The sequence below is a fragment of the Pogona vitticeps genome, chromosome 2, assembly GCF_051106095.1.
Source record: "Pogona vitticeps strain Pit_001003342236 chromosome 2, PviZW2.1, whole genome shotgun sequence".
In the NCBI taxonomy this organism is placed as follows: Eukaryota; Metazoa; Chordata; class Lepidosauria; order Squamata; family Agamidae; genus Pogona; species Pogona vitticeps.
Genome location: NC_135784.1, coordinates 26,512,698 through 26,524,734, shown reverse-complemented (window position 1 = coordinate 26,524,734; position 12,037 = coordinate 26,512,698). Strand labels below are relative to the sequence as shown.

Genomic DNA, 12,037 nt, shown 5'->3' with positions numbered 1-12,037 from the left:
TGTGGAAACAGGCACAGCTCAAATCCGTGACGTTTCTTTCTAAGCCATGGAGGGCTGGGCTGCTTTTTGGAATACAGAAAGACGCAGCTTGGGAAAACTGATCCACCTTGTCATTCAAAGCGCATGAAAAAGCCAGCATATTTTCAGAAGCAGCCCTTATTTTAACTCACCGATTCCCACCCCGGCGCTGCCACCATCTCCCTCCAACTCCAAGACCCCGGCTTAAGATCATGCAGGCTACAGGTGGGATCCAATCCATCTCAAAGAGAGACATTCCCGCCCGTGCTGGTGGCTGGCAGATGCCCAGCTGAGACTGCCACTCTCTCCTCTGAATAAGGGACAGTGACCTTGAGGTCTCCCAAGCAACAAGACAGAAGGCCAACGGAGCTCCCACACCACTGGCAAGCCTGCCTGCCTCTCTGCTTCTGACCCCCCCCCCTTTTCCATGCCGCCGCTGGAGAACGGCTCATCCCAGCTGGCAAGAGAGAAAGGGGCCAGGCAACAGAATCAAGGAGGAGGGCACCTTTTCTATGGCCAAGATGAAAAGGTGGGGGTGCATGCATGCCTGCATGCATTTCAGGTGTATGCCTGGGCATACCATGGGAGAGCCCCATTGTGGCACAAGATCCCAAGCCTGCAGAGATATACAGCCGTGTGAAAAAAGAAGCACACCCTCTTTTTATTCTATGGTTTTATGTATAGGACATAATAATAACCAGGTCTTTAGCAGGTTTGAAAATTAGGCAAATACAACCTCAGATGAACAGCAACACATGACCTATTGCACTGGGTCATGACTTAGTTTACAAAAGTAAAGCCAAAATGGAGAGGCCATGTGTGAAAAATTAAGTACACCTTATGATTCAACAGGTTGTAGAACCCTCAGCTGCCCCTCACTACCCTCACACTTGGCAATGTTCCTCTCTTTTTTAATGACAAATCCCACAATCCCCCAGCCATCATAGCACCAAAGTTGTATGCCCTTCCAATCCACATCACCAGCAACTTCCTTCCCTTTTTCTTTTTTTTGGGGGGGGCCTTAAGAGCATTTCTTGGGAAGGGAGACCCACAGCTCCCCACTCCCCGGCAGGGTGGCGCCCTTCTGTCTAAAACTCACTTGTGTGGCTGGCTGTTGGTCCATAATGCTTACTGGTAAGTTGAAGGTTCCCACCATGACATAGCTGTTGGCGTTGCGGTCATGCACCGTGGGACCAGTCCCGCGGGGGCCAGCGCCGTTGTGAGGGATGGAGGAGGAACCAGCTCCGGACGGACCCCCTGAAGAAGGAGACTGAGTCTGGGGAGGGGCGCGTTCCACCAAGTGAATGACTTTGCCTCCAACATCTGCCACAAAGAGGGAGTTGTGTGTGAATGTTTTAAAAAAACAATGCTGTGCCTTTGTTTCACCACCACCACCACAACACATTAAAGCACCTCAGTCTAGGTAGCCGTCCATGGCCATGGCATGACCAGGTCACAGAGACAGATCTCCCATGCCCCTCACACTCCCCACGCCCCCCACCCGCATACACGGCTAGCCCACACACGCACACGAGTTTGCCCCCGCCCATCCGGGAGCACCCCCCGCCCCCATGCACGGACACACACATACACCAACTGGTCCCCGGTTCAGAAAAGGTTGGGGACCACTGGAGTAGATGATTAAACTCAATCTCTACCAGCTATTTTCATGCACAGAATCAACCGCTCCCAAAGTCTCCTCATAACTGGGTTTCAGATAAACACTTCCAAAGGTAAATGTGTTGATGTGGAACCTTGCTCGTCAAAAGGATGGAGCCAAGGGAGAGGCACCGCTGACAAACACTGGCAAAGAAAGGCATTCGCCTCAGCTAGCAGCAGTTCTTAGTAGGTGCCCAAGCAATTCAAGAATGTGAACATTATACAGTGCTGTCATCTCACCAGACCTTTTTTTAGCAGTTCCGAACTCTCCAAAAGACTTAGAAATTATGTGGGTTGCAGAACTCCTCTGTCCCAGCCCCTGTGGGAGGGGCTGGGACAGAGGAGCATAGGTCCATCATTTCCCCCCCCCCCCAAGCTCTGCATTTTGTTTTTAATTTAGATAGCTTTGAGAATCCGGGAGAGAACAGGCCACTAGAATTTTACACAGTTGTTGTACTTTAAATTTATGTATCTCTCTCCCAATTCTAGGAAACACCCACCCACCCATATTCCACAACAACAACCCCTCACTATGACTCCAGCATTAAATATGACCCTTGGCCCTCTCTTCTTGGCTCCCCACTCACTGTATTCTTTCAGCTTCTTGTCATCTTGCAGGACTCTCCCTTGATAAATGAGGCGCTGCTTCTCAGAGGGGATGCTGACGGAACCCGCAATGTGTTCCTTGAATTCTTTCACTGTAATCTGCAGAGGAGGAGGAGGAAGAGGAGGAAAACTGAAAAGGTCCAGCAGGAAACCCCGGGGCTTCCCTGCACCACAAAACCAATAAGCACTACTGCTTCCAATAGCAGAAACCACACCTTCAAACCGTGACAGAATCTTAAAAAGCAGAGACATCACCTTGCCAACAAAAGCCCAAATAGTCAAAGCTATGGTTTTTCCTGTAGTGATGTATGGAAGTGAGAGCTGGACCATAAAGAAAGCTGACCGCCGAAGAATTGATGCCTTTGAATTGTGGTGCTGGAGGAGGCTCTTGAGAGTCCCCTGGACTGCAAGGAGAACAAACCTATCCATTCTTAAGGAAATGAACCCTGAGTGCTCACTGGAAGGACAGATCCTGAAGCTGAGGCTCCAGTACTTTGGCCATCTCATGAGAAGAGAAGACTCTCTGGAAAAGACCCTGATGTTGGGAAAGTGTGAAGGCAAGAGGAGAAGGGGACGACCGAGGATGAGATGGTTGGACAGTGTCACTGAAGCAACCAACATGAATCTGACCCAGCTCCGGGAAGCAGTGGAAGATAGGAGGGCCTGGCGTGCTCTGGTCCATGGGGTCACGAAGAGTCGGACACGACTAAACGAACGAACGAACACCTTCAACCAGCCTTCCTCAACTTCAGGCCCTTCAGAGAAGAGGCAACAGTATGCCTCAAACCATGAGGACCAACACATCTGAAAGAGCATAAGGCTGCCCTAAATCCACACTCTGTAACAGCAGGTTCAAAGAGACCCCATTCCTTATGATCCTCGTTGCACCCTCTGAATCCAAGATATCTTTTTTATGTTCCTTCACCTCAAATAATATTAAGGAAACCCTCACCCCAAATGTTCCTTCCTATCCTTCCGTGGCCTGGAATTGGATGCTGCTGCAATTCAGGTCATCCACACTCCTGTTTTACTGCTTCTCGTGACCTGCCTGCCCAGCAATGATGCCCGGCTACTGGCCATCAATCACCGATTACCTGTGGCTCAATCAAAGGCCAATCCATTCTTCCAGGGACCTCAAGGTACTTCCAAGCCACTTGCACCCGGGTGGGGGGATACCTGTATGTGTCTCTTACCTCTTCCTCCACGGTGAAGGTCCTTGTCTGAGAGTCCAAGGTCTTCACCATCACCTCAAGGCTCTCCGGCTCAGCCATGGCGCCTCGTCAAATGTTTTCTTCAATCCTCCTGTAGGACAAGAGAAAACAGTGGATTCTGATTCTCAGGGGTTTAAGCAAAGGCCTAGAACTCCTTACAAATCTGAAAGTATCAAAAGCCAAAAGGACTGGGAAGACCACTTTCTCAAACATCTTGAGACATTATTTCAAGAAAAGAACATATACAACATAGATGTGTCCTGCAGGACCAGGGCAACATCTTGCTTTCCAGCTCTTGTTGAACTGCCAACACCCACCATCCATCTCCCTGGGCTATAAAATTAAAGCATGCAATTTTGGCTACAATATACATCTCTGTAAAAGATAAAGGGAGAGTTTCATCATGGGTCCTTTAAAAAAAGTGTCTTGTAATAAGTTAGAGATATGACATGAATTTGTGGTTTATCCACTGCAGACCCACTTTCTGGACAGCTGATCAGAAATTGCATTCTCTTTTCCTGTGTGGGCATGTAAATATTACAGTCCTGTTAAATGATGGAGCAATGCAAAAATGGAGGGAGGGAGCAGAGAGAGGCTGGGATAGATGGACTGAGAGGAGCGTAGGTTCATGTGCTATGGTCTGGTGGGTCTGCCTGCTTTTCCTTCTGTCTCTGCCCATGTTATTAGTATCACACTAAAACTGCAAAGGTCCATGTTCAAAATTTCCACTCAGCGAGACAGTCCCTTGGCCTGAAGCATACCATCTTCAGCCTCCTCACCAACCTATTTCGCAGGGCAGTTCTGAGGACAAAAGAGTAGGGTAGAGGATCACATACCAAAGGAGTGCTAAATATTTTTGTGTTTCTGAACACCCTTGGTTGAAAATAAGACAGGAAATATTCCCTGCTTCTGAAAACCTAAGCCCTCTTTTACTTTAACAGAGAAAACTCTCAGTTCTGCCACACCATCTTCATCTACAATTAATCAAGAGAGAAACAAGCTGTAAACAACAGAAGTTAAGAAAGAGTAGACCAACCATACATGAAATACATATATCTCTTATCTCACACTACAGTATTCTAGTTTTGAATATTTAAATTCTATTCTTGAGAGGGAGAAAGGAACATGAGGGGTGCACATTTTAAAAGCCTATCCAGCCCTAGCAAAGGTAACAAGCCACACGGATCAGACACCTGCACCGACAGAGGACCACTGCCAGAGCAAAGGAACACGACATTCCAGAGAGTCAAATCTGTTGGCAGCCCCAGCAGCCTGATTATTACCTAGTCTAGTTACACTTTATTACACTCCTCTTTTACTCCCTCAAAATCAATCAGGTGAGGTGTTCAAAAAGCCTGGCTAATGGCTGCCGGTTCTGCAGAAAAGCAACAAAGGAAGAAGGCACCAACAGCAGCTGCTGGCTCAGAAGCGAATAAGGGTCGGGACAGAAAATAATAAAGATGACATTCAAAATGGAAAACAAGAAAGTCTTCCTTTTAAACTATCATCTTAACCAAGTTGAATAAAAATCACTGATTTTTTAAAAATCAAATTGATTTAACTCATGATTTAAATTTCTAAAGCATCATTTTTATTTAAATCTCTTTCTAAAATTTAAATCGTGATTTAAATCACATTCACACGGATCCTAACAAATACAGTGGTGCCCCGCATAGCGACGATAATACGTGCAGCAAAAATCGCTGCAAAGCGATTTTGTCGCTATGCGGAAATAAAAAGCCCATAGGAATGCATTAAAACCTGTTTAATGTGTTCCTATGGGCAAAAAACTCACCTTTAAGTGAAAATCCTCCATACGGCGGCCATTTTCTTTGCCCGGTAAGCAAGGAATCCGGGCAAAACACATCTGGTGGCCATTTTATTTACCCGGAGGCCATTTTGGAACTGCCGATCAGCTGTTGGAAAATCATTGCTATGCGATGATCGGTATGCGAAACAGGGTACCGATCATCGCAAAGCAATATTTTCCTATCTAAACCATCGCAATGCAATCGCAAAAATGATCGAAAAAATCGTCGCTATGCGGATTCGTCGTTAAACAAGGCGCCCGTTTAGCGAGGCACCACTGTAACTGCAGGGTTTAAGGGTCCTCAAAGGCACATGCATGCTGAGAAGGTCCTTCAGCGTCAAGCTGGAAGAATTTGATTTTATCACATCTTTAATTTCAACAACCCCAATCAGTGGGAGTTACGATATTTATTTAATTGATATCCTGCCTTTATCCCCAAAATGGGAATCTGTAATTGTGCTTACTATTAAATAGAACACAACTAAAATAAACATTTAAATTAAAAATAGCATTTAAAAAATGGGACACACACAAAAGTGCCAATAAGGAAATACAGAGCCCACTAAATGAAGTATCCTTTTCTCAGCTAGGAAGTACATCTTTTGTTTACTCTTTCTGTTCTGTTTCAAGGAGGGATCAGAAACAAAACGAAACCTTTAAGATGACTTTCTCAAAGTGCCTTAAAAACATGCAAAACAAAGCCAATACAACAGCACGTGGCAGTCTCATGCAAAGTTCTTTTTTTAAAAACTTTTTTATATAAAATCCATCTATGATGATTTAACATCGTGCCATCTGGTTACAGCTTATAATCATTTGTTAAAACAACTACCATACATATTACGCTCCTAATCTATACAACGTCCTTCTAACCATTGATAGAACAAGTCCCATGTCTGATAATATTTTGTATCTTCTTTTCCTTTGATTTTCAGTGTTAGGCTATCCATTTCAGCACAGTCCAATATCTTTTTAATTGTTTCTTGATCTGTAGGTGTTTCTTCCTTTTTCTAGTACTGTGCATATATAATCCTCGCAGCTGTTAAAATATGCTGTATTAAATATACATTTTGTTTATCAATACTTTCTGGTATATTATACCTAACAGAAAGAACTCTGGCCTAAAGTCTACATGCTTTTTGATTATTTTAACAAGCCATATATGTATTTTATTCCAAAAGTTTTTTACTTTATCACAAGTCCACCAGAGATGATAATAGGTTCGTTTTTTTATGACATTTCCAACATTTACTTGACCTATTAGAATACATCTTAGACAATCTGTCAGGAGATAAATGCAATCTATTCATGCAAAGTTCTAATTAGTGATAATTTTCCAAGATACTGTATGTTTAGCTTTCCCCAGAAACCTCACAGGCCATACCACCTGCATACTCTGTCCTTCTGGAAACATTCCCACACAAGCCATCCAAGGGTAAACCTTCTTGTACCGGCTGTCCCCGGCTCTTGCCTAGAAAAGCTTATCCCATCAGAAACCTGCTCTTCCATTCCCCTTGTCCTCTCCATGTTGCTGCTCCCCTTTTCTCCTGCTGTTAGCTTACCCATTATTCCTGCATATTCCCTGCCTGCTTAACAGTCAGGTTCTTCGCCTTTGTTAAATGTTCATTTCTGAACATCTTAAATGTAATTACTTTCATTCTCTGCAATTGTAACTGCAAGTGAGATGAAGGAGAATGTCCTCCTGAAGGACTGTGAAGTATACAATGCTGCAAAACTTCCTAGTGCCACACATATGAATTACGGATTGCACCAATAACCATCCCAGTAATCGAATTATCAAATTTGCAGACGACACTACACTAGTAGGACTTATTTCTGGGGATGACGAGTCTGCATATCGGGATGAGGTATTACAGCTATCCCGCTGGTGCAAAAAAAACAATCTTCTATTTAACATCCAAAAAACCAAGGAATTTATAGTGGACTATAGGAAAAAAAGAGCAGACATTCAGCCACTGTATATAGATGGAGTTTGTGTGGAACAGGTGGTTGAATGTAAGTTTCTTGGGACCATCATAACAAATGACCTGACTTGGAGTGCAAACACCGCTGCGTTAATCAGGAAGGCGCAACAACGGTTGTATTTTCTAAGGACTCTTAGAAAGCAGCAATTGACTGAGAGTTTGTTAACTACCTTCTATCGGAGTTCGATTGAGAGCATATTATCCTACTGTCTCTGTGTATGGTTCACGAGCTGCACAGTGGCAGAGAAAAAGGCAATTCAAAGGGTGATTAAGACGGCCCAAAACATCATTGGCTGTTCACTCCCCTCTTTGGAAGAATTGTATAAGAACAGATGTAAGAGGAAGATATCTAACATACTGAAAGACTCCTCTCATCCGGGACATCAGCTCTTTAAATTATTACCATCGGGAAGGAGATTTAGGGTATTGAAAGCAAGGACAAGCAGATTCAAAAACAGCTTTTACCCAAGTGCAGTATTGAGTTTAAATGCGGGGTCATAAGTTTTTGGTGGAGAGAAACGGGATATTTATATTTGTATGGTGAGTGTTGTGTATATTTTTAACTTTTTTTTTGTAGTGGTGTTGTCCAGTTTTACCTTGGGGAAGAGCACCTCATTTCGTTGCACCCACTTGTGAGTGCAATGACAAATAAATTTCTTATGTCTATGTCTACAGTACAAGAATGGTATGACATACCTTGAGATGGAGAAGGAAATCTCCCCAAACGTGTCCCTTCTAGGCACCCTTAATATTAAGCACTACCAAATCCAGAGGAACTTAACAAATCTACATAAAATGGACTGAAAAGCTGTCAGTTTTTCACTGAGGGAAGATATAAGTAGCGTAACAATTCTAGCCTATTAGTAAATCCATTAAGAAAAACCCCTACCCCACTAATCTTCCTTTATGGCCTATATCAATCATTTGCGATCTAAAAGAAACAAACTAACATATAAAATTTTTCTGGTTTGTCTACCAATAGAGAATCCTAACTGGAAGTAAACAGAACCATCTTTCTAAGGAGTGCTAAGTACTGGCATATTTAGACAGAAAAGTAGGTAAAAAAGCAGAAATATTTATTGTCTCTAAAAACCATCACTTTTCTACCATATCAAGCTGTAAACAAGAAAAGTTAAGAATTTTTAAATGCAGTAAGATATCTAAAAGTAACATTAAAATAACAAATCTAGGTTGCAGCTAAACATTTATTTTAAAGCATATGGATTTGCTGCTGAGTTACTATGGCAAAGACTTGGGGTACATAGGCTCTCTTCAGCATAACATAATGCTCACTTAAAATATTCAAGGGCCTAGCAGTTTTCAGACATACCATTTAGACTCCCTTATGAAGCTGCTCTTCTCCTGTTGAGTATAAAACAAGACAACCTACTCCCTCATTCATCTGGGATTAGATATCAAATCCCCACTCAGCCCTGAATCTCACCAGGCAGCTTTATGCAAATCACAGTCTCTCAACATAATCTGAATCTTAATCTGAAGTGTGTGACATTTCCCCCACACATCATCTCTACAGCCCCCAAGGCATTCCATGTATTTATAGTCCATTCTCATACATACATTAAGGATACTTTCTAAGAATGGACCTTTCTGTTCTTGAGAGATTTAAAATACAGGCAATAAAAAACATGTAATAAAACAAATTGAAAATAGAACTGTATTAACCAGAAATGCTAACACTTCACTCTGTCCATCTCACCAGCACAAAATTAAATAATAATCTGCAAACTGTCTTCCACGCCAAGCAGCATAAATTGGCAAACCTCCCGTAGAGCTTGTAAATGGTAAGCCACAGATTTGACCCTGTCCCTTTCCTCCTGCAGTACAGCTTACACTGTAATAACAGGCAATAAATAGAAGGATGCAGAAGATTTTCATGAAGCTCAAGGTGATGAAACAAAGACCATGAAGACAGATATTCTGTTACCACTAGGAGTGGTTTATAAAGAGAGGGTGGAAACCTCCATATTCCAGTCACAAACGGTGTTTACATTTCAGCTCTGCTGTTTCACCAAGGCAAAACACATAGATACATATCAATGGACCAGATTATTTTAAGTCAGACTCAAGTTCATCCTTCTACTATCCTGCCCAACTGAATACAACTTATCGTGTTTCTCATCATTAACTGTCATGCCTGTGCTGGCACCATGTTGCTGCCTTTTCCATAGTCTACATTTAATTTATAAGTATCTCTGGACAGAGCTCTGCGTTTTATGTTCCTTAGTGCACTGCACACCACAACCAGATGATGCTCCGAACATTGTCAACCTGGATGTCAGGGAAGCAAATCATGTCCCATTTCCCTTTTTTTAAAAAACACTTCTCTTTCAGTACACCTGACCACAGGCTGAGGGCTTACTGAAAGCCCAGTAAAGAGGCAAATAGGAAGAAGGCATAGACGAGACCAAAAAAAAGTGATGGAAGTGGATTTTTTTTACCAATCAACCACAACCTTGATGCCCATGTACAAGTACGTGCCATGTTACATCTCCTTCTCTTATGACCAAGAAAGATCACGTTAAAAAATATAAAAGTTAGTCTTTAAAGTTGACACCACGTTTTTTTGTCTTCTTCTCTTTTTACTTTTATTTTATTTTCGCCTATAATGACGGAAGCGAGCCTTCATGAAGCCCAGCCGCCGTTCAGAGAGCCCTTCCCACTCACCACAGCGCGTCACCAGAAAAGGGCTGCCATATATATAAAAAGCTAATGACCAGGAGTCTCAGGGCTGGACGTGAAATCTCAAGGCTTTTTCGGCTCCTTCACAGGCGGGAACCCTCCCGGGTCCCTTCCTCCCAAACCTTCAGCGTTTTCGCTCCCCAGGTTCATGAGGACCTTCTTCCCTCAACCAGCTGACGGCCAACCACCACCACCACCACCCCCAGGGCCCTGCAGGACCCACCCCTCACAGGAAGACCGTCCTCTCTCCCTCCAGGGACAGGCCAAGGTTTGAGCCTCAGGAGACCCACCAGCCGCTCTCAGGAGCCACCCCCTCATTTTTTGGGGAGGGGGGTGTCAGCCGTGGCGTTGTAAACATTCCCTGCCCTTCTCCTTTCCCGACTGCGTTTGCATAACAAGCCGGTACCCAAACCCCGTCATTACCTTTTTTTTTTTCAACCGGGGGGGGGGGTTTCTTCTGCCGACTTCCCGGGAGAAAGAGGCACCAATTCCAGCCACAAAAACCCCCGACTTCCGTTCAAGAACCAAGCACTTCCGGTCAACAAACGCCCTCCCCCGTCCGGAAGTAGCCCCTCCCGCAAAAGGGCAGAGGGCACGCGCCACAAAGATAAAGGGCTGCACGTCACTTCCGACCTCCAATGGAGCCCTCTTAAGACGCCCAGTGTGAAGCACAGGTCAGGGTTTCCGCCTAACGAGAGGTGAAGAGAGATACAGGAGAGGCCTGCTGTCACCCCCCCCAGATATTCAAATTCAGGCTTAGTTTCGAAACGGAAATTCAGGGGGGACGGTTAATCCGCGTGGGAGCTCTATGGGGGGGGGGAAGCGCAGCCTTTACATCCGGGCTACCGCGGTTTCCGTTCAAAATGGCGGCGCTACCGCTTCCTCCTGCTGGCAACAAGCAGAAGGGGCTGTCTCGATTAACAATTCTTCCTCGCTTTGCCCCGAAATTCTTCTCTTCCCCTTAAAGCCGACGAGGCTGTAAAAGTGGATTCAGGGGTCAGCCTTGGGCCCGGAACTTCTCGCGCCGCCTTTTGTTGCTTCGTTCCAGGCTATTCGCTATGACGCATGCGTGAAGCCGCAACTAAGCCCCCGTGGCGTTTTCCTTGCATAGCTGTCTAGATGAGTGCCTGCTCATTTCTAACAACGTATAGTATCTCAATCTGTGCTGTTTCTCTTTGGGCTTTCTGGGTTCATTTTTTAAAATCTTCATACACAGTTATACATATTTTACCATCAATTAGGCACCAGAAATGGATGACAACTCAAGGATTGGGGGAGGGGCGTTTAGTACCTACGCGCCTGCGCACCCGGTACCTGACGGAGACCGCCCGTCCTCCTATGGGAGGGAATCTGTCTGGAAAGCAAAGGCGGAAGCAGGAATTCCGATTTCCTATTCGTCGTATACATACAGTACTTTTAAGTCAAGTCGTCTGCAGTGAAGCTAACCTGGCTGCCATTTTATCTCAAGGCGATGCCATTTTTTTTCAGCTCCATCTTTAATTACTGTATTCCGTATCCTAGCAACTAATTAACCTGATGGGAATTAGCCCCACCGCCTCAGGAATAGACTATACTGTATATTTTTTTTAAAAGAGTCGTCGTACGAAGAATCCCATGGCTCGTTAAAGTCTAATAAATGTGTATCATTTGAGTATGTCATATTGCACAGACAAATATGTTGGAATTAATTTATTACGGTCTAAATAAAACCTCGCGCTGTAATAAAATATCACAGGCTTTAACTCTTTAGGTTAAAGTGGATGCAGTTGAAGACATCCAAACTGGGGTTAGGAGATCCCTAACAGTGATATGTTTATATTGTTATACAATTTATGAGTGTCTTCAGTTAGCTACATGATATACAGTGCTAAACCCGGCCAAAAATCTAACCGTAAATCTGTTGATTAACAAAATCAAAAACACCTTTTGTGGTGGCATGGTGTGGGGTTTGCGAAGAGAGTCCAAGAGTTATTTCAATTCACCAGAGTTGAGAGAAATCTGAGATCATTCCCCACCTGGAACTGATTTGCTTCAAAACTGGGAGAGAG

The 12,037-nt window shown here is 44.1% G+C and overlaps 1 protein-coding gene across 5 annotated transcripts in view; it reads right to left on the bottom strand.

The window, feature by feature from the left end:
• Positions 1–10,555, bottom strand: part of BAG6 (BAG cochaperone 6) — a 28,692-nt gene extending 18,137 nt beyond the window's left edge. For 3 of the 5 annotated variants that reach the window (XM_072989032.2, XM_072989034.2, XM_072989037.2), the window contains exons 1-4: positions 10,413–10,555; positions 3,477–3,585; positions 2,265–2,382; positions 1,118–1,341 (exon numbers count right to left, since the gene is read on the bottom strand). In XM_072989032.2, coding sequence (XP_072845133.2) covers positions 1,118–1,341; positions 2,265–2,382; positions 3,477–3,554 — 420 coding nt within the window. In that variant the 5' untranslated portion in view covers positions 3,555–3,585; positions 10,413–10,555. The remainder of the gene's footprint in view (positions 1–1,117; positions 1,342–2,264; positions 2,383–3,476; positions 3,586–10,412) is intronic. The other 2 variants (XM_072989036.2, XM_072989038.2) reach the window with 1 other exon arrangement.
• Positions 10,556–12,037: the final 1,482 nt, after the last annotated feature.